This window comes from Etheostoma spectabile, chromosome 12 (genome assembly GCF_008692095.1).
Source record: "Etheostoma spectabile isolate EspeVRDwgs_2016 chromosome 12, UIUC_Espe_1.0, whole genome shotgun sequence".
In the NCBI taxonomy this organism is placed as follows: Eukaryota; Metazoa; Chordata; class Actinopteri; order Perciformes; family Percidae; genus Etheostoma; species Etheostoma spectabile.
This window is the reverse complement of record NC_045744.1, coordinates 16,773,509-16,798,216: the sequence shown is the minus strand read 5'-3', so window position 1 is coordinate 16,798,216 and position 24,708 is coordinate 16,773,509. Positions and strand designations below refer to the sequence as shown.

At 41.7% G+C, this 24,708-nt stretch overlaps 1 protein-coding gene across 1 annotated transcript in view; it reads right to left on the bottom strand.

The window, feature by feature from the left end:
• The window catches only part of LOC116699328 (complement component C8 beta chain), a 55,911-nt gene extending 37,018 nt beyond the window's left edge, over positions 1-18,893 (bottom strand). Inside the window, exons 1-2 of the mRNA XM_032531861.1 lie at positions 18,585-18,893; positions 2,536-3,154 (exon numbers count right to left, since the gene is read on the bottom strand). Of these exons, the coding sequence (XP_032387752.1) occupies positions 2,536-2,605 (70 nt within the window). The 5' untranslated portion in view covers positions 2,606-3,154; positions 18,585-18,893. The remainder of the gene's footprint in view (positions 1-2,535; positions 3,155-18,584) is intronic.
• Positions 18,894-24,708: the final 5,815 nt, after the last annotated feature.

The window sequence follows — 24,708 nt, the reverse complement described above, 5'->3', positions numbered from 1 at the left end:
TTTCTAAAAAGGACTGACAATCCCTAAAACAAAACCACAATGTAGCTAGTATTTCCAGTATCACCCTAAATGTTCTGTTGTCCTCTGGAATGTTTTTTGAGTGAATTTCGACTAAATAAGCAAACAAAATATATAATATAACAAAACATCAAAAACTAGAATTGGGCAATAACGCACTTACTGGAAACATATTACACTAATGCAATTACATTTTTCACTTACAAATAGCATTAGGGATCAAAGATTACATTAATATACCAGTTACTAATCCCAGTAACAGGCTAGTTACAACATTATTTGGAAAGAGACAGGTCAATTATGATTTGTCTTGGCCCCGGGGCTGGAGGTGTGGGTGGCTAGCCTCCGCCAAAAGATGAGGAACATGCCTTCCAGTAACGCCACAGCTTTTTTTTCTTTACGTATTGTATCTTCATTTTAGCTGCTAGCTAGCCAGTGGTATACACCCTCCAGGGTTCATACAAACCCTGCAGCTTCCCTTTTAGAGTGATGCAACCAGCCCACGGGGGGGACTTTGCTTTTCCTAGGATGGCAAAGAAATATCCCGCATGTGTCATTTATTGATTGTCAAGCATTTTCTATTTCTACACACTTCAAATACTTGAAATTAGCTTTTTTGGCTGGCGAGAAGACTGCTAATGTCTGTGTGTGTTAAATATAAAGCTAAAGGCTGGAGAGTGTGAGCTTAGATTAGCATTAAGACTGGAGAAACAGCTAGCCAGGCCCTGCCGACAAGACGTCAGTCCACTCCACTTTTCTTTCTTATAACTTGCCCAACACTGTGAAATGAACTTCATCCTTCTTGTTTGAGTAACGTTAGCTAAAAACTACAGTTCTGTGCTGTTTAAGGAAATTTAGCATTTAGCATTAGATATTTATGACCCTTAAAAAATATATATATATATATTCCCATTGTGTGAATGGGCTTGAGCACAACAGAGGGAAACAGATTTACTTTATAGGTGTTGGTTTTACTACAGGAAATATTGAAAATATAAAATAATGGAAACCTTATCCTTTAAATCCCACAAACTGAAACTTCCTGTTTAGGTGGAGAAGTTCTGGTCGGGTACTGAGACACCATAGAGCATAAGAGCGAATCGAAAGCGCTTTCAAAACAGTTTCTACCCAGCAGCCATCTGACTGCTGGCCAAGGACATTCTATCTGGTTGGAAGTACCCTGTCCCACCTCAGACTCAGACTCTGACACATTGAGACCACACGTGCACACACATGCAGACCTACCTCATCTTTCTGTGCAATGATCACAGGCACAAGTTTGCTCTTTGCATTTCAGTATTTATTGCACTTATTGTTATTTATTAGTACGTGGACTTTTGTATCTGCTGTGTCTTTTTTTTTGGAATTATGAGTGTTTTTTTACTGATTGAATGATCCGCACAAGTATTCCAATACGCTTGTAAGTTGTACTTGAGCAAATGGCAAAAATTAAAAAAAATGTTGTATCCAATCCATATGCATCTAAACAGTGGTGTATCTAAATACATGCCAACAACATGATCCTAAGCAGTGCTCTTCACCTGGCCCCAGCCCTCTCACAAACACCGCTGGGTTTCTGCAAAACAGTCTGCATGCATTTATGTTGCCCCATTTCCATTTATATGAATCTAAATAGCATCATTGCTGATTGTGACAATGATCCCTGCAGCACGTGTAATTAACATGGTAAAGTCAGGGGCTGATAGCCTGTGCTGATAGCCTCCTCCAATGAGCCGCATGGCCACGTGTATAATAGCCCAGCGCTCTGCTCTCCTCCCTCCACTTAACTCAAATCAATGGGCCCTCCTCCAGCCTGGTCATTTATCTGAGCAAGATGACAGGGCCAGTGAAACAGCCACAGAGGACCTGGCCCTACGGCCTCGTTACAGCCTCGTTTACTGGACTAGCTGAAGTGGCTTTATTCATGGATTGAGAAATGAGGAAAAAAAGGATGGAGAGATGGAGGGCAAACGAGAAAGCATCCTCTTCTTGCTCGCTTCCTTCCCACTCGCAATGTATCTCATTCTTTCTACCTCTCTAGCTCCTCTTCTTTCCTCCATTCAGCCAATTCAATCCCATTTCAATCTCCCAGTGAAGTTTCGGAGAATGTCTTGTCCTATTACATCACTTATGCTGTTCATCACAGCGACAGGGTGTGAATTACCCTGTCCATGACACCTAAATCATGGTGCTACCAAACCCTTTGGGCTACATGGAATAGCTGTTACTACATCTGGGAACCTGGGATGAGACAGGGTACTCTCTGTGGACTTGAAAAAGTGAAGCTTCTCTCGATGTAGTCCAGCATTATTTAACTCCATCCCAACATGACTTGAAGTCAAGTTTTCCATTTTGTCCTTACTCCCTTTTCTACTTGCTTCTGCTGCTTTTGAGTACTTTATCTTTGACAAGTTTTGTTTTTCTCCTTGAAGCAACATTACAGAATTACAGAATGGTTGTACTAATGCATTACTGTGGCAGAGATTAGATAGGTTTGTTTTTTAGCATCTCACGTACCTTTGATCCTCCTGGACTCCCTTCGCTGGCTGGTTTTGACACCCGGCTGGAGCTCGGCCTCCGCTGACATCCTCCACTGCTGAGTCCCTTATCCTGCTCACAGCAGATCCACCATGGGTTAGCAGCACACTAGCTAATCCTCCCAACCCCCAGTGTCCGGTTCCCACACGCTCCAGTCTTTCTTACAGTTGCTCTTTGGTGAAGAAAATCTCATTCAAATCCATGATGAGATGTCCGGTACTCCTCAATAAATGAAGATCCAGCATTGATAACTACGCTCTGTCACTGATGGCCCATGATGTTTGAATATTACTGAACAACACATGAAAAGATGATTGAATTATGAGCTGGGTGTTCCTCTCGAGAGCAGCCTCAGATCAGATTTGACATCTTCTGGAGTGTACCCGAGTTCTCTCTTTGAAGGTCAAGTATCACATGGTCCACTGTTGCTCTTTTCTGAGGGTCCACCTATTACTCAGGAGTAATTCCCTCCGGGGGAGACTGTAACATGGATTGAATCAAATATTGTTTTTCAGAGTAGGTCAGGAGTGGATATTATTCTTTGGTAGAGTACTTCAGATGCAGTCCGACAGCCCATCACAGTCACTTGCTCCGAGCACTGCAAGGTGAGGAGACAGGGATGACAGTTATGTTAAGCTGGAAGCGGTTGAAAATTAAAAAGATAAATGCTCCTTGATCACTCAATACAACATTAATTTAAAAAACGAAATGGCAGGCACCAATTTAACAAATCAACTATGATGTTATTGTCTCTTCTGGATCATCAATCCTTAATGAAAGCGCAGCAAATGCGTGCTGTTCAGTGCCCCCCCTTGGAGGAGACCTGTGGCAAAATATTTGACACTCTTTGTTTTATGTACAGATTGTGAGTAAATATAGAACCTTAAAGCATAGCGGGTGCTTCTGTGCATGCCATGAACATTTTCAGAAGATGGATTGTTAATGCTCACAGCTCTGACCAACAGCACGAGAGGAGGGGAAGTAGCAGAGAGCGTTGAATGACAGGCTGTTTCAAAATTCTGGCACAGCCGTCTATAAACTGGAACCCCCCACATTGTGCTTTAATGCCCTTGAATCATCTACTGCTAACACGGGGTCCGTGCCAAGCTGGCACCACGGCTGGCACCGCTTCTGTTGGCATGGTGATGGGCCATTGTTGGAGAAAGAAGGCCTTCAGCCTACCCCAGCCTGAAAAGAGCTGCTGCACATAGAGCACCGGACACACATTATCCTGTTTGACATTGTGAGTCTGTGTGAGTGGTGAGAATGTGACTGTGATCCGAGTGTCATTTTGAATGTATTTAAAGTCATTATATTTTGATACTCTTCCTGAAACTGAAAAAAGGGGGCTTGTTAAAGGGTCACCCAAATTGCAAGAAGCATTTCCTCTCAAGTTTGTTCTTTTTGCCCAGGTTGAGACAGTGTCCCCCTTAAATCTGGAAAATCAACAGACCTCAATGTGAGCCAATGTGAGAACTACTACTGAACTGTGGACTATCCACAGTAACTGGATAGAGATTTTGCTGTTGTTTTTTAAATGTAAAACATGGACACCCATTCACCTCCATTGTATTGTGGTGGCAGCAAAATATTTCAGAGACAGATATCTCAAAACCTGGGAACATAAAACTACCTGCATGGCTAGTAGCCACATTTCTGATCTCATTACTAAATTTGGTGTTTTGGTCATGTAGCGTTACCTAAGCAAACCTTAGGAGAATAATCTAAATGTTACTGTTATACCATTTATCCAGAACACACCTGTGTCTTCAAAGCTATTTTTGTAACACCACACGTGTCTATTGTTTTACCAAAGTAAAAGGTGTTCTCAGTGCTAAATTACCATTTCACTTTAGGTAGCCACTGTTGCAGAAGTCACGTAGAGTAACGTATGGAGTGCTGAGGTCAGTAATTGATCGCAAAGTGGATTCTTTTTTTTGCATTTCTTAACTGAGCTATGAAATAGTCTCTAGTCTCTACATACTTATTCTTCTCCTGCAGACAAGTCCTTCAACCCTCCCATTATTCCAAAATGAACTGTGATGTTAAGACACATTTCATTTCCTTTAAAGCTATAGTGCGTAGTTTCTGTCTCCCCGATGAGGAATTCAAAGTAAAAGTGAAGGCGCGGAAATCGTACAGCCTTCAGTGATCGCGCAAGCGCCCCCCCCCCTTCCTCCACAGAGTTGCTAGTATGCAAGGAGGACACTGAGTAATAAAAAACATGATGGACTCTCTCTTCAGAAGAGGTCATTATCTTCACTCGAGCTTCTGTGCGGGAAAGTCACCGGACGACACAATCTTCTGAACACAGCCCCACTGAGAGGAAGAGAGAGAGTTGTGTTGAGCTGATAGTCTTAATTAACTTTGTAGCAACTCACTCAGCAATGGCTTGAATGTAACGAACATTCATTAATATCAAAACGTTACTCACTAAAGCTTTAACAACAGGTCATTGCGGTAGCCTCATCACCACCGGTTCTCCTTGCGCATGGCTGTCTAGACCATGTCTCACCACTCACGTGTGCTTATGAGGCGGATAATGTCACCCAGGTCCATGCGAAGGGGCAATCTTCCCATAAGAATGTCTCAGACAGAGCCTTGGAGTGCCAGCGATGGGAGAGGTATTTTCCATGTCACAAAGAACCTTATCAGAATGTAATTTTCATTACCAACGACGGAGATATGCCTCATTGTGTTAGACGGAAGAGCGATTTAATGTGATGTACGGCTGCTTGTCAAAACCAATGCTATCTAGGTCACCCAGACTCCCCAATCTGCTCTGTGTTTTAACAGCTCCCAGTGTCTCTTATGATTTGGGTCAGAGTTAACGAGCATCACTGGTTTCTCTAGCTATTCTGAACTGTTAGGGGATGTCAAAAGCCCTTGACAAAAGCCACCCTTTATTTATTAATTTGTTCATTTTAGTACTACCTCTCTCAAGTGTAAAGGAAAACTTCCTTGAGGGAAGTCTGTTTCATTTCTGCTTGCATTTCTTTATTTCCTTCCACCAACCCGGCACTATCTTTGTCTTTGTCTGCCTGCATTTCATAAATCATCTCTTGAGATGTTTGTTTCCTGCTTGCGTCAGACTTTTTACCCCGTAACCGCATTATTGAACAAAAACAGGCATGCTGTGAGAAAATCTGATGTATAGCAACTCTCTCTTTCTTAACATTCAGCATATCAATCATGCAATCCATTGAGTTTTCAGGATATACCTTAACAAAAGGCAATAAAAACCCTCTGGCAAACATGCAGGTAGATATAGCTTGGCATGCAGCTTCAGTGTATTGGGATGAGATGTGATCTGAATTTTTTTTTTAATCAGTTTATCAGAAAGATGCCTATAAACAGCGAGTTGGTGCACACTATACCAGTCGCATTGTAAATTTGCTTCATGATTAAAAATGATCTATAGAGTGGAGTGTTTGCTTTCAGTTCTTCATAATTATGTAATTAATGCACGTACATACAGTTAGGAATTTGCTTGATGTGATAATTTGGTTGCAATTAAATAAAACTATAATCTAGATTTATGTTGCAGAGAGACAAAGGGTTATAATTGACACCACTTATATTGAGTTCCATCTTCCTAGTTCCCTCTATGGATGAAAGTGATTCATTAACTGTGATCAGTCAGGTTTACTGTCTCAGAACTATAATGGGCATTCATTGAACACGCGTTGATTTTCAAACCAGATCATTCTTGAGATTCTTTTTAAGCTCCAGCATTCTTTGTAAATCACTATTCCTCCTGAGACCGGTGTTTAATAGACTGCACAATCAACCTCATATGGTGAAACATACCTCCCTGCATCCTGCCACCAATGAGTAACAAAGGTTGAACAGCCATCTATCACCGGCCACGGCCAATTACACCTCCATTCAATATGGTCCCAACAGAAGGCACAGTCAATGCTCTCCAGTTTGCATGTGACTGCTGAGGAGCGGGGAGGCCCCTGTCCCCCGGACCATCTCAGTATCTTCCTAGCCAAGGCTGGCATGGCCCGGGGCTTGTGGAACGTTTGTTCGACAGACCAGCTTTGGCACCTTGCGCTGGTCATCTTTGTTATAAAAATGCCCCCCGGCTTATGGTGTGGGACACAACTGTCACAACCTGGCCGAGCAAAAAGCTCCTCTGAATAGCCCTGCTGTGTTACGTTGTGTCACCTATGGCAGCGAAGGCCGGCCAACTACTGCTATATGCTCTCTATACCTAAAGCCTTTAATCTGTATTGTTGTGTTTATTTTTCCAGGGCTGGACATGTATTCTGTTCTACATCAGCTCTTATCACAGCCTCCCAATTAACAAAAACATTGTGTTTTGTAGCCTTGCAAGTGTCAGATAAACCTTGAGTCAAAGAAAACCTTAATTTGCTTTTTTGGACTAATTAGACTCCTGACTAGCAAGTGGTTAACTGGCATGGATCTTTGGGGGCAACGCTAAAATCTATCAACCCTTCTGACTAGATAAATTAGTGGGTTAATCATCTTACATACAGTCATGAAGGGCTATAAAGCCACAGCGACATATATGTGACAGTAACAAGACTGAGGGTCTACCACGCTGGCAGCTCTGCCTCTGTGAGGTGCAGCGGGGATTTGAATTAAATGCTAACATGAACATGCTAACCTGAGCCTGTTGACAATGCTAACACGCTGATGGTACTGTAAGCAGGTGTAATGTTTACCATGTTCACCATATTATTTTTAAAGTTTTAGCATGCAAACAGTAGATATTTAGCATTAAACACAAAGTGCAGCTGAGGCTTATGGTAATGTCATTGGTTTTTGACCAAATCCTGCTTCACTAAAGTATTAAGCACATTTAAAACAAATAAAGTAGAGGAATGCTAGAAGATCTCTCCAACGTTTTACATAGTTCAAATTCATCCTGAGGAGGACATAAATGTACCAAATTCCATGGCATTGAGTATAAATTACCAAGTTTTAATTTAACTAGCAAAGATCTGTATAAAAATGTACATAGAGTGGAAGCAGAAGAAACTACTCTGTATTGACATCATACTATAAACACGACCATTCCTTTTGGTTTCTGCAAGGATTTATCTGTGTGAAAGCTGATACTGTATACTGCAGCCAAAGAAGACCTCTCCTTTCTTCTTCTTCTCCTCCTCCTCTGCCTTCCTGGCCTTCCAGGGGGAACTGATAGCCTCTGAGCTCAGGCTGTTCAGCCACGGCCCATTAGTTCACCTCATTCTGACAAGATGGAGGGCCTCTGACGATGGAACAGTCAAGTGTGCGAGCAGAGAAGAGGGGGGAAATACATACAAAAAAAATTCCGTTTCGGCGTTTGAAGCACTCTCATTTACTTTCTGGAGGAAAAGAGAGGTCTCATTGCTTCGGGTTCAACGGCTACAGCTGGTAAACTAAATACGTGTTGCCATACAGTTGCTTTGCCTTGCAGATCTATGTCAGTCCAGTCCTTGGAGCTGTGTACCCAGTTAGGCGTGGCTCCAACACTGCCGGGCACAGCTTCACAGAGGGCAGTGGGGAACTGCCCTCTGAAGTGCCCCTGCATTATCCTTTTTACCAGCTCAGCTGCACGATAACTGGGCCCAATTTAGATGGAAGAAGAACGAGGAGAGGAGTTGTGTGTGTGTGTGTGTGTGTGTGTGTGTGTGTGTGTGTGTGTGTGTGTGTGTGTGTCTTTAAGTCTGAGACGTGACATAAATGAACAAATACACTTGCGCTTGCACAGCAGAGGTCTCAAGATGCAAATATTAATGGGGTTTATTTTGAAAGTTTGCATTTCTTAGGCTGCTTCTGTCTCTATAACAGACATATTCAGGTTAATAAAGTGTCACTATCTCCCTATGGTGACAGTAAACAATAGCATGAAAACAAGATACATTTCCTCTATTTATTCATCTAATTCCGCCCACCGCATACAGCGGGGTCTGGAAACATGGCTGGCGTGAGACTCCTGGACTCCTCTCAGAATAGTTAATTGGTTGATGTGTCTCTCCAAAACACCTCCTCTGATGTTACTCTGTGGCTTCCCCGAGGAGTCTTTAATTCACTGTTGATTTGGTTTGTTGTTGTGCTGTGTCTCGGCGTCTGAACAGTGTGTTAAAACAGGCTATTTACCACGTTGGGTGGAAGAGAGAGATGGGCCGACTCCAGAAGGCCTGGACAAGCACCATGTTACCTCCTAGCCAATCTTTTCTCCTTCTGTCTCTCTTTCCTCTCTTTGTGATTTGCTCTGTATTTATCACTTTTAATCTCCACAGCCTTTTTTTTCCACTCTTTCATTTTCATCTTTACCTCTTTTTTCTCTCCCTCCCACCCCTGTTCTCCCCTGCCCTCTTTTTCTTTGTCTCTCTCTCTCTCTCTTCCAACATAATGCCTATTTGTGAAAAGAGGGTGAAGCATGTTTTATTTTGCTGCCACCCCCACCCCTGCTTTCTTTTGTGAGTTACAAAAGAACTGTGGACACCTTGGTTTGGTCATTATTTCATGCAGAGAGTAATTAATGAGACAATTAAGGTTTCTTCCCTCCCTCTGTGTTCCCTTTGAACTAAATAAATAGCCAAAAGGTGTCCTCTTTAATTTGCACACGGGTCATGGATATAATTAAGATACACAAGCAGCCTCTTTATGAAACTCGACTGTGAATAACTGTTTTTCTGTTTCTGTGTTTGTTGTCCTGACTGTGATCGTGTCTTAAAAGACACAAATGGGATTTAGCAGCACTGTGGAAAGACAATATGACTATCATACACAACAGAGATCCAGAGTAGCTGAGATAAAAGTTGCCGTGATCAAAACCACTGAGCACAAACACGTTACCTGCAGTCTGGGAGACTGCATTAATGAAGCTGAAGAAAAGCACTGGACAGCCACTTCAAAACAAGAACCTTTTTGTTTTTCTACTTACTGTCAAACTCTCTTATTGATGTTGTCATGATGTGACAATGCCTCACAGACATAATGTTGAGGAGTAGTTTCACTCCATGTAAATGAACAAGCAGTGAGACATATTTTGGACAAACGAAAGTCAAACTTTAGATCCTAGTTCCTAATTGCTGTTGTCATACTGGGCCTACTAAGGGACTGTAAAATGATAAGAGATGGGGTTTGAAAAAATTGAAGCGGTATGCATTTTTCCTCAGATAAAAGGTGTAGGCTTTTAGTAGAGCAGGGGAGGGTCTTTTTCTCTCTAGATTTATATTTTTGTTCAGCTTTCCCTAGAGTTGCATAAAGCTGCCACCGCTGGCCAGCTCATTTACTCACCAACAGTAAACTATAGAGTAAGTTATTGGCTGGATGTTTGCTAAACAGGACTTCGGTTAACACACTTGTTTGCCATAATTTCAAATTTGCAATTCAGTAAATATTGAGAAAAACTTTTTTTTTGCATTTTTGGCCTCTACCAAATCCTAAAAGGGAATATAATCCCCTGTCTATCTTTTATTCCCTTATGAAAACTCTACATTTGGTTTGGATTTCCTTTCACACTGAAATATGCCTGAGAGAATACATAGGAGTGACTGACGTTAAATACGAACGAGAGTTAGCACGTGTAACACTTCTTGCTGTGATAACGCAGATGGGATATTTGGTGTACTTTCATGACTCTACTAATTTCTTAAAGGCAGCTGTAGGAGTTCTACAAATCACAGATACCATTTTTTTTCTCCAAATAAATTAAATTGCAACTCTTGTTAACATCCCAATTATTGCTGTGATGTGATTTTGTTTTTGCAGCTGTACTGTAGATATCATCATATCCACAAAGTACTTTCTTTTTTTCTCTTGAGGGCACATTTGTTGACGCTCAACGCAAAGTAACAGGTATATCGTAACACTGTACTTTCAAAGAGGCGCACGCACACACACACACACACACCACACACACACACCACACACACACACACACACACCACACACACAACACACACACACACACACACACACACACACACACACACACACACACACACACACACACACACACTTTCTATTCCCATGACTACAACACAGTATGTGCGGGTGTAATTAGTGAATCTCCCACCACACCTCAACGTCTCTCATTAATCTCTCATGAGTGATTAGGCTGCTGCGATGTATGGAACCACGGGAGGTGTGAAACTGAGTGTGAAACTGTTGTCATCTCATATGTTATCGCACTCCTGAGACTGGGAGGATTAAACCATGCCAGGCACAGCCCATTGGCAACTAATCATGCTTCTAATGATAAGTGAAATATTCGACTGCCTCTCATTACGTTGGCATTGCAAGGTCAAGATCTCGCACAGATCGGGAACACACCCAAGCAGTGTCACTGTTGTCTCTCTGAGGCGCGGCTTCCTTGGTCGCTCCTGTTGTTTTGTATAAACTCTGAGCAGAAGCCCGGTACAAGCCTGAGTGAAGCCTTTTGAATATGACAGTTGATGGCTGATTAGAGCTAAACATAAGCGTAGCCTCCAACTGTGACGCTCTGATGAGAAGTGATCTAAAGGGTCTCGTTCAGAAGACGTCATGTTGACTGCTGTTGGTGTGCCAGATGCTCGTCGCTCAGCGCAAGCTTCACATCCGAACTACAGAATTTGTTCCCTCTAGGCACCACTACAACAGAGATCTCCATTTAATTAAAAAAAAGGTACATAGTTACACATTAGAGCAACTGCAACTACTCCTACTGAGCAGACATTTTGAAAAAAATAATGCTGAAACATTCGTTCTGCATTTTACCTACATGTCAGATTAGTTGATTGTCACTGAGTTGAATACGGTCTTCTGCCACCCTAATAATAACATTAATAAAACTTTCATGTTTTCAACTTGAAAAATGTTTCAACTAGCATGGACTTAACTGTAAAACAGGAAATAAACAAGGGTATGTGCATTGGCTGAATTAATACAACTTTTATGCTTTTCTGTCCCATCTACTGCAGTCTGAGTGTTCACTCAGAAGGAATCACTGCACATGGGCAGGCACTTGCAATGACATTTAGAACATGTTAAGAGGCTAAAAACATGTTTAAAACTTGCCTTGGTAAAGACAATCATTGAAACATGTTATAGATGTTTCGTTATTATGTGGATTAAACAAAATGGTGTCTTTACTTTTCTCTCAAAACGTATCTGCTGTGTCCCATTATAAGTATATGAACGTCATGTTCAGGAGACAGGTGAGATTACTTTAAGTGTGTGTATCCAGAGGAGTTTTTTTGGATTTCAGCAAATGCTACTAAACTAACTGAAAGATGCATTAACTAGTCATAGATAATGGATTGTTGGCTTCCTTCACCTTCATGTCCCATGTTGGCCACATGAAAGTGATGCCAACAGTCCATTATTTTTATAATAATTTATTATACACTCAGTTGCCAGTTTATGTGGTACACAAGGCTAAAACTAAGGAAGTCTAATATAACACAATGCACTCCTGCAATAAATCCTACCGCCATAAAGTTTATGAGGTGTTGATTTAACTGTATAGTTATTTTGGAGGCTGCAGTGTGTGGTACTGTTAAATTGTTTTGCATTACTCCGACAGGACTTTCTTTCTTTGGGATCCATAACGGGAGACTAAATATTCAGAAACCCCACAAACGTCATCCTCTTAAATGACTGTAAAAACACGTCTTTTAAAAGTTTCATTAAAGAAACTTTCAATGTCATTTAATGTTTGATCACTCACAAATAAAAGTAAAGTAAATGATCCAAACAGGGGGAATGTGCTGTGCTCAATAAGAAAAACATGAATCAGGCGTTATGAACTCACATGAGAACTGGGTCTGATAGCTCCTCTAGGCTGAATTAAACATCTCAATTTCCTCCAGGGGGTTGAAAAAGCACTTCAGTAAGGATATGTGGCAGATACAATATGTAAATGGACTGTCAGTAGAAGACAAACCCTGCTAAGCTTATATTTGATTACATATTTTATAGAACGCAAACACGTAGTGCACGCACAAATGCATCTCAGCTGCTGTGGTGCCTGCTGCAGCCAGCCCGCCACACTATTATAATCATCAGCCACATATGGAGCCGCTGTCCCGCCTGTGGGGAATAGGGTTGTAGAAGGGGCCGACGGGATGAAACCGGAAGGACCTCACTACTCAGAGGTGATGAATGCTCTGCTGCTTGTGGAGCCCCGTGTGGTGCATCTGTGAGAGCAGATGAATGGGGAGGAGAGGCTGATAAATTGGGTCACACAAACGTAGCATTTCTGGGTAATGCGGTGAAAACGCTGGAGGAGTGCAGTTGGGTGGCTCACGTGCCTACAACTGGGGCATGGCTGCTCCAACTTGACTCAATTTCTTTTCTTTGGCTCTTTCGCGCTCCTGGCATTACTGAAACGTTACGCTTTTAATTTACAAAAACATGCTTTGCTTTTTTTTCTTTTTTCATTTCTTGAAGTCACATCCTCAAAACAACTCACACTGAATTGAAACTGACCCAAATTGAAAAACAGCGTTTTTTGGTTGATCGTTTGCTTTAAGACTTCTGTCGTTTTTTGCTGCTTTTGGCAAAATATAAACATGAACCAATCCTAGGTTAATGCATATATTTAGTCAAATATAGGCCATGGATATCAGGCCTTTACATAATGTAACAGGCAGATATTAACAATTAAATTGTTGTCTGCCAGGCATGTTGTCATCAGCTGATAAAAGATTTCTCCCTGGCCATAATTACATATATTGCTGGGTATTGAGGTACCCAGCATTTTTGCAGTAACATATATATTTTTTGAAAATTCATTCCATCTGCAAATTGTGGATTGTTTAGAAAGGTAAGGAAAATAATGATCATTCTTAGTTTCAGAATTGGTTTTCTTTAACTTCAGTTTCATGTGAGTTTTTATCCCAAGTCCCCGCGTTAATTATCTCTACATGACACTTTCTTTTCTTTTTAGCTTCCTGTTTAATGTGTCAATGTTTTTGATGACTCATCCTGCATTCGGTGGCAGATAGACATTACATTTATCCAATCAAATAGGATTTGGGATGACCAGCGAAGCCATCCTATTATGGACTATACAAGTGCACTTGACATGCTTTTGGTAGATGGCTATAGCGATATTACAGGTTGTAGGTGTGTGGTTGTAGTTTTATTTATTTATTTTTTGTTTATGCTCCACCTTCTAATATAACAATGCAGGTAAAGGAGGTGTAAATAGAGGTCAACAGCCCTTTGCAGCTCTTTATAGGTCCATTTTCTTTAAAATTCTTGATAGCAAATGAGCAATATTGACCTTTAAAGAAATGTGTAAATATCCATTACCACATACATCATCATCATATGCCAGCTTACACATATGGGCAGAGTGTATATATGCCACATCACATCACAGCACATATCTGGAGCTTGGCGTGTTAATTGCCCTTCATCTCTTTAAGACTGCTCTCTGCTATAATCTAATTCCATTCATTTTGGGTTGTGGAAGAGTTTGATTAGGTGGTGGGGGGCCTGAGGATGGGGTAAGGCAAGGGGCTCCTTTACCTTGGCACAGATAAGAAGACAAACTAGATTTGAGGGCGGATAGATCTTGTCGGCAGCACACGCCGCCTCTTGGCAAGCGAGGCAAAGTCGATATTAAGCGGGGGCTTTCTTACCTCCTAAGATTTACGGTATCTGGAGCTCCACAGCCTCATACTTCAGTAGATGGATGAACATTTCATACTGAGCCAACTGGCGCAACATGAGTTGAGCTGAAGGTCATTGTGACTCATTTCCACTTCGGAAGCTGGGTGGCTGGAGACAGAGCTGCTAAAGCTCCACCACTGACTTGTTTTAATAGTACAAAGAAGACAGCTATGTGGAAAGGAGCAGACCGACGCCCTGTGCTGGTACTGTACAGCACTGATGCAAAACACACATGTACAGACTGTACAGTGCCAAAGACAGTTGAGAGTACAGTAGTAGGGAGTGGGTACAGATTGCCGCAGAACCGCGAGGCATATGGCGGGGCGCCCCATGCCTCCCAGCTAATTGAGTCCTAATGAATCACTGATTTGGCATGCTACATGTCCCTTGTGATGGCTGGTGTCATTGATGCATTGAAGATGCCCAGTCCTCTGGAAGTGAAGTGGGCAGTGACGGCTGCTCCGACTGAACATTGGAGGCAGGCCGACACTGCCAGCTTCACACTGAACACTTCACTCCATCACCAGATGTTACAGGTCAAGGCACAAGGATTACTACTCAGCTCCACACAATGGAAATAAATGTGTGATGGGCTGGCAATTCACTGGCCCATTTGATACCAGTAACACTCTCTATAGTGGTGGGGTCGCAGCCTCATTGTCAGCTCAACAGGGTCAGTGCAATAGGGGAAAACACTTGTAGTCAGTGGTGCCTGACTGCTGTTTTTGCAGAATTTACATGTATATCTATAATTGACTAAAGTGCAAATGAATTGATTAAACCATTCATTAAGCTTTGACTGCCATTAACAATAATTGTTATAATTCCTCAGTTAACTTACACTTTTCTCGTTGTTGTCATTTCAACACATCATTTAACACTAGTAACTGAAGTTTACTCTGATTGGGTTTGATGCTTTTGTAAATAGAATGGTCCCATTTCACTTACATGTCTAAATGGATATGGGAAATAATGTCATTATACTGTAATGTGGGGGAAAAAAGTTAGTTTAATGTAGAAGATAATATCTTCTCATCTGTGGGGGCCCTATTCAGTTGTAAAAATGTAGGCCTCTTTCCAATATTATTACTGAAACAAGTACGGCACAAACACATTGGAAAGGAAATGCTCATTCAAACATTTTACACAGTCAGTGAGAGAGTGAGTAATAAGTGAGCTTTGTTTTCATTACATTGTTCCGTGTGAAGTCTGTCCACGCTAACTACTTTCTTCCTCGCAGAATGATTCTCCTGGAGGATTTGTGCATAATAAATTATAGTTTGGGAAAGATTTGCTTTGTTGTTGAGAGTTATATTAGAACATTGATACCACTGTCACAATGTTACACTAAATATGAAGCTGGAGCAAAAGGATGGTTAGCTTAGTTTAGCTTAGCATAAGTCTGGAAACACCTAGCCCGGCTCCCTTCAAAAGGTAAGAAAAAGCTCACTGATTAACACTTTATATCTCACTTGTTTAATCAAAACAAACATTTAAGTGTAAAAAGCGACTGTTTTACAGGGTTGTGTGCCAGATTATTTATTGGCCAGGACAAGTTGCAAGGCAACCAGCAGAGACTCCAGGAAGTAGCCAAGAAATAATCCGGCACATAACCACCATAAAACAGCAACTAAAGCTGTTTTTGTACGACTTTTCTTATTTAACTCTTGGCAAGAAACCAAATAAAAAAATTCCCAAAATGTCAAACTATTTCTTTAAAACTTCTCATGGGGGAGATCTGAGTTCCTTTCTCTTCTACTTTTACAGCTTGTAGTTTGAGTCTTTGCTTCTGACACATAGTTGTCAGCACCCTCCCGTTGCACTCTCAACTTCATATGCACCTGTCATGTAGATTACACTCCCAATGGAGCACGTTCATCATCCTGCATCACACATGCACCGCTATCTGAGAAATCTTCCCCTTGGGTTCAACTGAGGCAACAGAGATCACCTCTGACCTGCCTCAGCCAGGGGCCAAGTCTTCATCAATGATGAGTAGACCTGATGTGATAAGGCCACAAGCAAAATGAGAACTCAGACACAATCATGCAAGCTCATTAAAACTACTTTTATGAAAAATGTAGGCCACTCTGGCAATCGTGTGTCTAATGGTGAAACGCTACATTGATGTCAGCGTAACCCCTGTTCGTTAGAAGCATTATCTCAGAGCACTTGGGAAATCTTAAGGGAGTTCAAGTTGAGGTAATGCCACTGCAATACGAAGAGGAAAAATAAATGTGATAACACGTAGGCTTTTTAGCGAGACAAAAGGAAAGAGCTAACACTAAGGCAAATGGGCGACACAACCCAACAGATTTTAGGAGTGCAAAACAACAACCAGCACAGAATGCGTCCCCGGCTTTGTTGTAACTGTGCTGAGATAACATGAAAAATGAATAACCGAACCACTTTTACCATTTTACAATAATTGCAAAAGGGGAAAAGGCATTATGATCTTAATCGGATAAGATATAGCTCACATATCCATTCGCTGCTTTTGCTGTCAGGAGCTAAATTAAGCGTCTTGATTCCACTGGGAGACCCAACAAAGAAGCTCTTACTGGAGAAGTTAATGCTCTCTAGTGTTTTGTTCAGCTCCATCTTAAGCCCCACAACTCACACTGGGATGCAAAGAACTGTCTTGGGATAACAACTGGAAACTGTAGTGTATGTGTGTATGTGCCTGTTCATGTGAACACATGTGTCCTACAATCGAGCCAGTGAGTGCAGCTTAGGATCTGTTGCAGAACATCCTCTGTAAGGAGATTACTACAGGCAGTTTGGTCTATTGGCAGAAGTCGCCGATGAACTTTGGCACAAATGTCAACACGCCGACCTTTGCTTACATCCTGCCAAGCCCCAACATAAACACGACTTTTGGTCGTTTGAGCCAACAAGATAGGCAACCACATTATTTCACCAGCAGCTTTATGTTTTACTGCTTTTCCACAGCAACAGTCAAGGCCATATTCCATCTAGGCCTGCTCTTACATGAGCACTCAAGCAGAAAACAGAGCGTCATGATAGACATATGGTCCATTTGAACTGGTCATGTTGGCATATTTTCAGCTTCGCCCAAGGAGGTTTGAGATGTTCAAATAATTGAAAATCATAGAAGAAAGGGTTAAACCATAGAAATAAAATGTATTACACTCATTTTATTTCCATGGGTTAAACACTCCATTAGTAGCCCCTCATTGAGATTACTTAATGGTCCAAGATTAATCTTACAAGTATTTCACAAAGCATGACTCTTATTTCTCACCTTTAGTAAGAAAACAAGATTGAAATAGACCATAGTCATAATTATGAATACTTATATATGGCTGCAGTTCTGATTGGCTCCTGGCACCTTCATAACGTCAATATGGTTACATGTAGAACCAAAAATCATAACAGACTGTATAAAGATGAATCCAAATCTATTCTATGCAAAAAAAGAGAAAATCATTGGCTTATTATATCCATCCATCTCTCATCTGGAAAATTCAAACGTGCGTGCAACTGCACGCCCTGACGCATTATAGACACCCCCGCCCACCACCACCACCACCACACACAGACACACACACACACACACACACACACACCACCAACTGGCAGGATGTTTTTATACCCACAATGATCAATGAACGTGAATGAAGACCGGAGGATCACTCTTCTACAGGCCTGAACTGATTTCAGGCAGACTCCGGCTCAGCGCAGCCGGTCACACCGGTGCTGCTGCGCTGCGCGCTCTCATCCAACCATCCCTCCACAGGTATTCATCCCCGAATGCAGCCCACTGAGCATTTTCTATTTCTTTCTGGACGATCAATACATTTATCAACATATGCGTCATCATTCACTCACTCAGCATCAGAGCCGGTTAACACGCAGTCGTTGGAAGATGACTTACTGCTGTTGCAGCAGGACATCACTTCATTTGAATATTAGTAGAGGGAGGGGGCACCGCTTCTCCTGATCCTTGACATCTTATGAAGAAACATAACCTAGTATGTACTTAAGTATGGACGTCATGAAACGAAATCATTTCAAAACAAGATGTCTATTTCTAATTTGTGCGCATTTCCATATGGGACAGCAGGTTATTTGACAGGCGACCGGCGTTTGCGCTTTAAAGGACTCCACGTTCAAATCTACCAAGCACCACCGATGATCTTCCTCACGAGCTCATTTCTGATCTCACTTGTTTCATTTTCATCACCTATGCGATTGTTTCTCAGTCATCCACAGCGGACTGTTCCGCAACCCATTTCCATTCAGCGGGCAACGCATCCTATCCATAAATCTTGACATGACGCGGAGCTGCCTCGCATCCTTAAACAGCTCCACAGTTTCACAGTTTTAAACACTATGGTTAATGGAGAAGCTCTGAGAATGAACTGAGATGCCTTACTCACCTTTTCTTAGGGGATGCTTCTCTGGAGTGTTCCATTTATGCGTTTTAATCCAGTTCTGTGTCCCCTTCATTTGAGCGCTCTATTTTTTTTCCCCCAATGAGAGAGGGAGAGAGAGAAGGAGAGGGAGAGGGAGAGAGCGTGTTTAAGAAAATCCATTTGTTAATTCCATTTCCCGGACACACAAGGTGAAACCACATTGCCTCGCTTTTTTACATGTTCAAAATTCTTCCACAATTCTAAGATCCCGTAAAGCTCTGTCTTCTTTTCTCTCTCTCCCTTCTCTCCAGCTCTGAAGTTGCCTGGTTACCCCCGTTTCTCATTCAAGGAGGCTGAGGGCTGCATACAGCGGCCAATCATAGCAGCCACCGGAGAGATTAACTATTTCTTGGCTCCACTATTCTAGAGGCGAAAATGAGGAGAGTGGGCGGGGAAACTGGGCCCCCGGTGACAGAAAAAAAATTAAAATGCACGGAGAATAATGTAGAGACAGGGGATCCGTTAGAGGGAGAATGTGTGGAGGGGGATGGTTGGGGGAGGGGAGGGGGGATTAAACATTTTTGAAAAATAAAAGGCTTGGGAAGAGGAGGAGGAACCAGTTGCCACTTCTCACTACAACAAAGATGTAAGTGACTGATGTTCCAGCCTTGCAGGATGTTATGCAAACTGCAGTAGACCAGTCTCCCGTCCATTCCTTCTCCTTCAGTGGACAATAGGTCTTAAAGGAGCAGAGAACCATCTCGTTTCTGAAATCCCAAAAAGCAATCCATCAGGGTAATTGATCGCCCCCCTTTAACCAGCCATCCGTCAAGGTAACGCTTTCTCCCACTTTCTCTCTTTTCCCTCACCCCCATCCTACTCCAGTTGTCTCATCATAGGCCGTATTGATTTCAATTTCCCCCCCCCCGCCCTCCAGCAGGGGTTAAAGGTGTAAGGGAGCGAGCCAGCTTCAATCCCTGTTACAAGGCACGTGGGGGCATAATGACCCCCCCACCTAGAGGGGGCTACTACATCCAGGTCAAGCCCCCCTCACACACACCTACTGTATTATAGCCTTGACCTTTGTGAATGGCTGCAGCCTCAACCAGTGGCTTCAGACTGGCCCCCACAGGGGGCCATGCAGAAGTGCTGGTGCATTATGGGGGAACAGTCGGGGGTCCTGACAGCGTAACAACAAGCTTCTCAAACAGACAGCACCCAGTAAGAGGGGGGTGACTCATGTGCCGGTGCGTGCACAAAGCTGTCTGGGACATTCCAGCAGATGAATGTATGCATTTTTTGTTACATCTTAAATGTCAGCATTCTTGTTTTTTAAAGCAGTCTATTCATTACAACAATATGTCAATCACATTTGATTCATGCTTTGGTGTAAAAGGAGTTCACACGTTAAAAAAAGTTTTTCTAATTTTGGTTATTGTGTTGCAGCTGCGAGTGTGATTGTTGCATCGCTGGCCTCACTCCATCCCTCAGATTACAAATGAAAACAACAGTGTTAGGGTCCTCCATCCCCCACTGCCGGACGAAAGCTGTGTTTGTGTACAGTTGTGTACGTACACCACACACACACACACACACACACACACCACACACACACACACACACAGGCAGAAGTACACGCATTCGCACACACACTTAGCGGTTGATTGACGTGTAGCTCTTGGCTTGAGCACAGCTTAATCCCGCTGTTTTCACAGATGGACTCAGTCTTCCTCTTTTTGTCTGGTGTCACCAGCAGTGGCATGTTATTCAGTTACACACACACACACACACACACACACACACACACACACACACACCACACCACACAGTACAGTAGAGTACAGTACCATGTACTTTTGTTTACTCTGGAGGAGGGAGGTTGCTGTGAGTGTTCTAATCCCCGTTGTAACCCTTTAGCAGCCACCCCTGACACACACACACACACACACACACACACGCACAAACACACACAAACACACACCTACTCTTTTGGTCATTAAAAAACAAAGGAGGTCAGTGTCAGGCAGCTGTGTCCTGTGAAGCGAGAGTTAATCCTGATTTTCAAGGCCCACAGACGAAAAGAAGCCTCACAGATGAAATGTTTCATGAGTTACACATGAACGCACTACTCTTGTGCCTTGTGTTTATCCATCCATCCACCTTCACAACAACAGAGACTGTTTGTTGTATTTCAGGCTCTTTGTACAGTAGGTTGCTGCAGTGCATTATTAGCACAAATCGAGGAGAGGGAAGATTAGACTTTTCTCCCCCTCCCTAATCGTATTCCACTTCTGCAAAGGCTTTGATTTCCATGTAGATGGAGCCGTGGTGATAACGGCGAGGAACTGCCCTGGAGAAATGAGGCAGAGCGATAAGATAAGGCGAGCAGATCCCCATCCAGACAAAAAAGACAAAGAGGAGAGTCATCACCCCACATGGCGGTTAATCTCCATTCAATCCATAGATTACCTCAGTCAGAATTCTCATCACTGCACCCCAGCAAATGATTAGCCGTCTCCCAGAGGAGAGATGGTTAACTGGTGCCCCCCCCCCCCTCCTCCAATCACCCCCCTGCAAAACCTTGGAGTGAAAGCTGATCAATAACTAGTTCCTGGTTACAATAAGAGAGTAGCAGCTTTGTAATCAAGACATGTATGTCAGTGGCAGAAAACATGCTTATTCCACAGACAAAAGATGCTGATTCACTACGTTTCCTGGGCCCATAGTTTGCTAAAGACTTGACCACTGACAAGGCCATTCAACTGTATTATTGACACAGGAAAACAGACACAGAATGAGCGTGTTACCAAGGATAGAGAGCTGTTTTTATAGTATTTTGCTCAGGTCTATGCAATGGACTGTTTTAATCAAGTCTAATCGTATTGTCGTATCAGCGCGTCAACAATTACCATTCAGCAAGGAACGATGGGGAGAAGCCTGACATCGATAAATGACCTTTGACCCTTCACCCCCACCGCTTTGGCTACTGAAAAGTTCCTCTCCTTTTATCCATCTCACCCAGGCCTCTTAATTTCCTTAATTCTCTTAATAATCATAATGTAGTCAGACAGATTCAGGTTTGGAGGCCATCCTCCTCAGGGGACAGAGCACGGAGCACCTGTGGTAAAGAAATACACCTGCTTTATATTTAGGGGGATGAGCAAATGTTCAAGCCAACTATCATGTCATGTATAGGTTGTTCACATGTGCCATGCTAACATTCAGCATACATTCCTTGAGAAACTTGTAGCAGCAGGACTCCTAAAACCTCCTATTCAATTCAATTCAATTTTATTTATAGTATCAATTCATAACAAGAGTTATCTCAAGACACTTTACAGATAGACCACACTCCAGAATTTACAAGGACCCAACAGTTCTAATAGTTTCCTCCAGAGCAAGCAACAGTGCGACAGTGGCGAGGAAAAACTGCCTTTTAGGCAGAAACCTCGGTAAACCTCCTAAAGCTCAACTAATCAATATTTTTATAGTGACAGTGTGTCAAATGACCAGAGGTGGGTAGAGTAGCCAAAAATTGTACTCAAGTAAAAGTACTGTTACTTCAGAACAATATGACTCAAGTAAAAGTAAAAGTAGTCGTCCAAATAAATAAATACATAAATAATTACTTGAGTAAGAGTAAAAAAGTGCTTGATGAAAAAACTACTCAGGTAGTGAGTAACTGTAGAGTAACGTCTGTTTCTTAACACCAGCATCAACCAGACCGACAAAATACAAAATAATCATCTTTAGGCAAATTATAGTTCATCCAATCAATAAAATGAATTAAAATGAATTTATTAATTACAAAATAGCTTAAGTGAAGAGACTTGTAACATCAAATTTGGATGGATACTGCATGTGTAAAACATACTGTATGCATATATATATATATATATATATATATATATATATATATTTTTGTTTTGTTTTGTTTTGTTTTTGTTTTGGTCGACACAGAAGACGCCGCATAATGAAGCTGCTGTTTCGCACTTTTCCTAAAAGGTAGCCATGCTTTCACTATGAGGCCGGGGGGGGGGGGGGTCCTCCTGGTCTGCTTGCCTTGGCGACTTTTGATTCTGACGTCTTTGCTTTGCTACGACTGTAAAGCTAATAGTCTAGTAGCCACCCATAGAGCCCCATTGTGAACCCGGAAATGTTGAGTACACCAAGTTTTATTGCAGAAGTGTGAAGTATGGGTCCCCATATACGGAAAATGATGGATGCTAATTTGCATATGTTTGACAATTTGCATAATTAGCATTATTACTTAATCGTCCAGTTTGACTACATATTTTGCACTGTATGGCCAATTTCTACAATATGTAAGTGGTTTTAGAGGTTTTAGAGGATGCTGATTTCTTTTCTGGCATTTTCAGATTTCAAAGAGGTAATTTTAGTACTTATTGTGATTTATTTAGGTAAGTTCCAATTACTTTCAGGGTAATTATAGGTTATTTTATGGTAAACACAATCTTACATTTCAGAATCATGAGTGTTTTTGTAAATGTTGATGCATTGTTTTTTAGGGTTTAGTTAAGCTGAATCCCCTCCTGACACTTTTGAATATCCAATGCTTTTGGATAAATGATGAACTTTGTTCATTAGCAAAATTAGCAGAATTAGCGAATGGGCCAGATCAACAATAGATTTTGCACTGTGCCATCAGTTTTCTACAATATTGGAATGATTAAGAGGATGCTGAATTCAATTCTGGCACTTTCAGACTTAAAAATGGCAATTCTATAAACAAATTTGGATTAATTTAGACCCCATTTTTTATTAACTCTGGAAAAACGTTTGGGTTATTTTCATGGTAAACACTATAACCTTACATTTCAACTCTTGCTCTTTGATGTAAATGTTGATAACCTAAATTTGTGTTGACATTTTTTGAGGTTAGGTCATGTTTTCCTGCAAATAAGATGTGGCCGCTAGCTGTTGTAGTTGTAATAAGTATGTGTAAAGCAAGGGAGCATAGTCTAGTTTTTAAAGTAGTGAAACATTTATTCTTATGGAAAACTTAATCATTAAAGAAAGTAGTTTCACACCAAAAAGCATGTCTTCCTTAAACAGAACGCCGGCGTTATTAACTCATAGCCATATCGAAAAATTCAATTCAATTTTATTTAAGAAATCAATTCATAACAAGAGTTATCTCAAGACACTATACAGATAACCCCACTCCAGAATTACAATGACCCACAGTTCTAGTAGTCTCCTCCAGAGCAAGCAACAGTGCGAGCTAATCACAAACCACCAAAACTTTAAGGAACGATCATTTTGGTACAACATAACTTAAGTTGTGTGCTCCGCATAGAGCTTGTTGGTACACGATCTGTCCTGCGCATGTGCAAGATGTTCAAGCATGCGCAGATAATATCATGATGAACGCGGATTTATGACCTTACGATACTGCACAATCTGTTCCCGAGATAGTTAAAGAAAGTCCGTTCCCCGCCACTGGAAAGCTAATTTTCGTTTAGCTGACAGCTAATTCAGCTAACCACCAGCTGAGACAGCATGTTAAAGACCCTCAAAACTAAAATAACTGTTGAAATATATAACAGCTGTTACGTCAGTTTTACTTTACTTGTGCTTATATAAATACAATCACTCAATACTTATCTTTATTATTACTGTAAATCTTAAATTTTGCTGTTGCTGCTTTCGTACTGTTTAGTTTGAATAACGTTATTTTAGGCTTAATCAAACTGTCAGCTAGTGGGTTAGTCAAAATAGCTGTTAGCTAAATTTGCATCAGCTTACCAGTGGAGGCTAACTGTTCTCTTAGCTAATTCATGGTTCCAGTCTGCCATACCCAGCCACCAGATTTGTCATTGCATCCCAGCTCATTTATCATGGTTTTGCCATCGTCTGGACAGTGGCACATCTTGCAGCCAGCATGGACGTTGGCTTAATTGTTACGACACCCAAACATTTGTCATCTTTGACAATATTTGCAGGTGTCTGCAAAGGACCATGAGAGACTAGAAGAAAAGGACAGAGCTCCACAGAGTAGCCTACATGCTCTCATTGACTACACTCTACTAGTCGAGACAAGTCTTGAAAAACAAGCACAACAAACAAAGGCTGAGAAAACTCCTGTGTACTTTCAATGTAGGAAGTATATCATGATGGTCAGTAA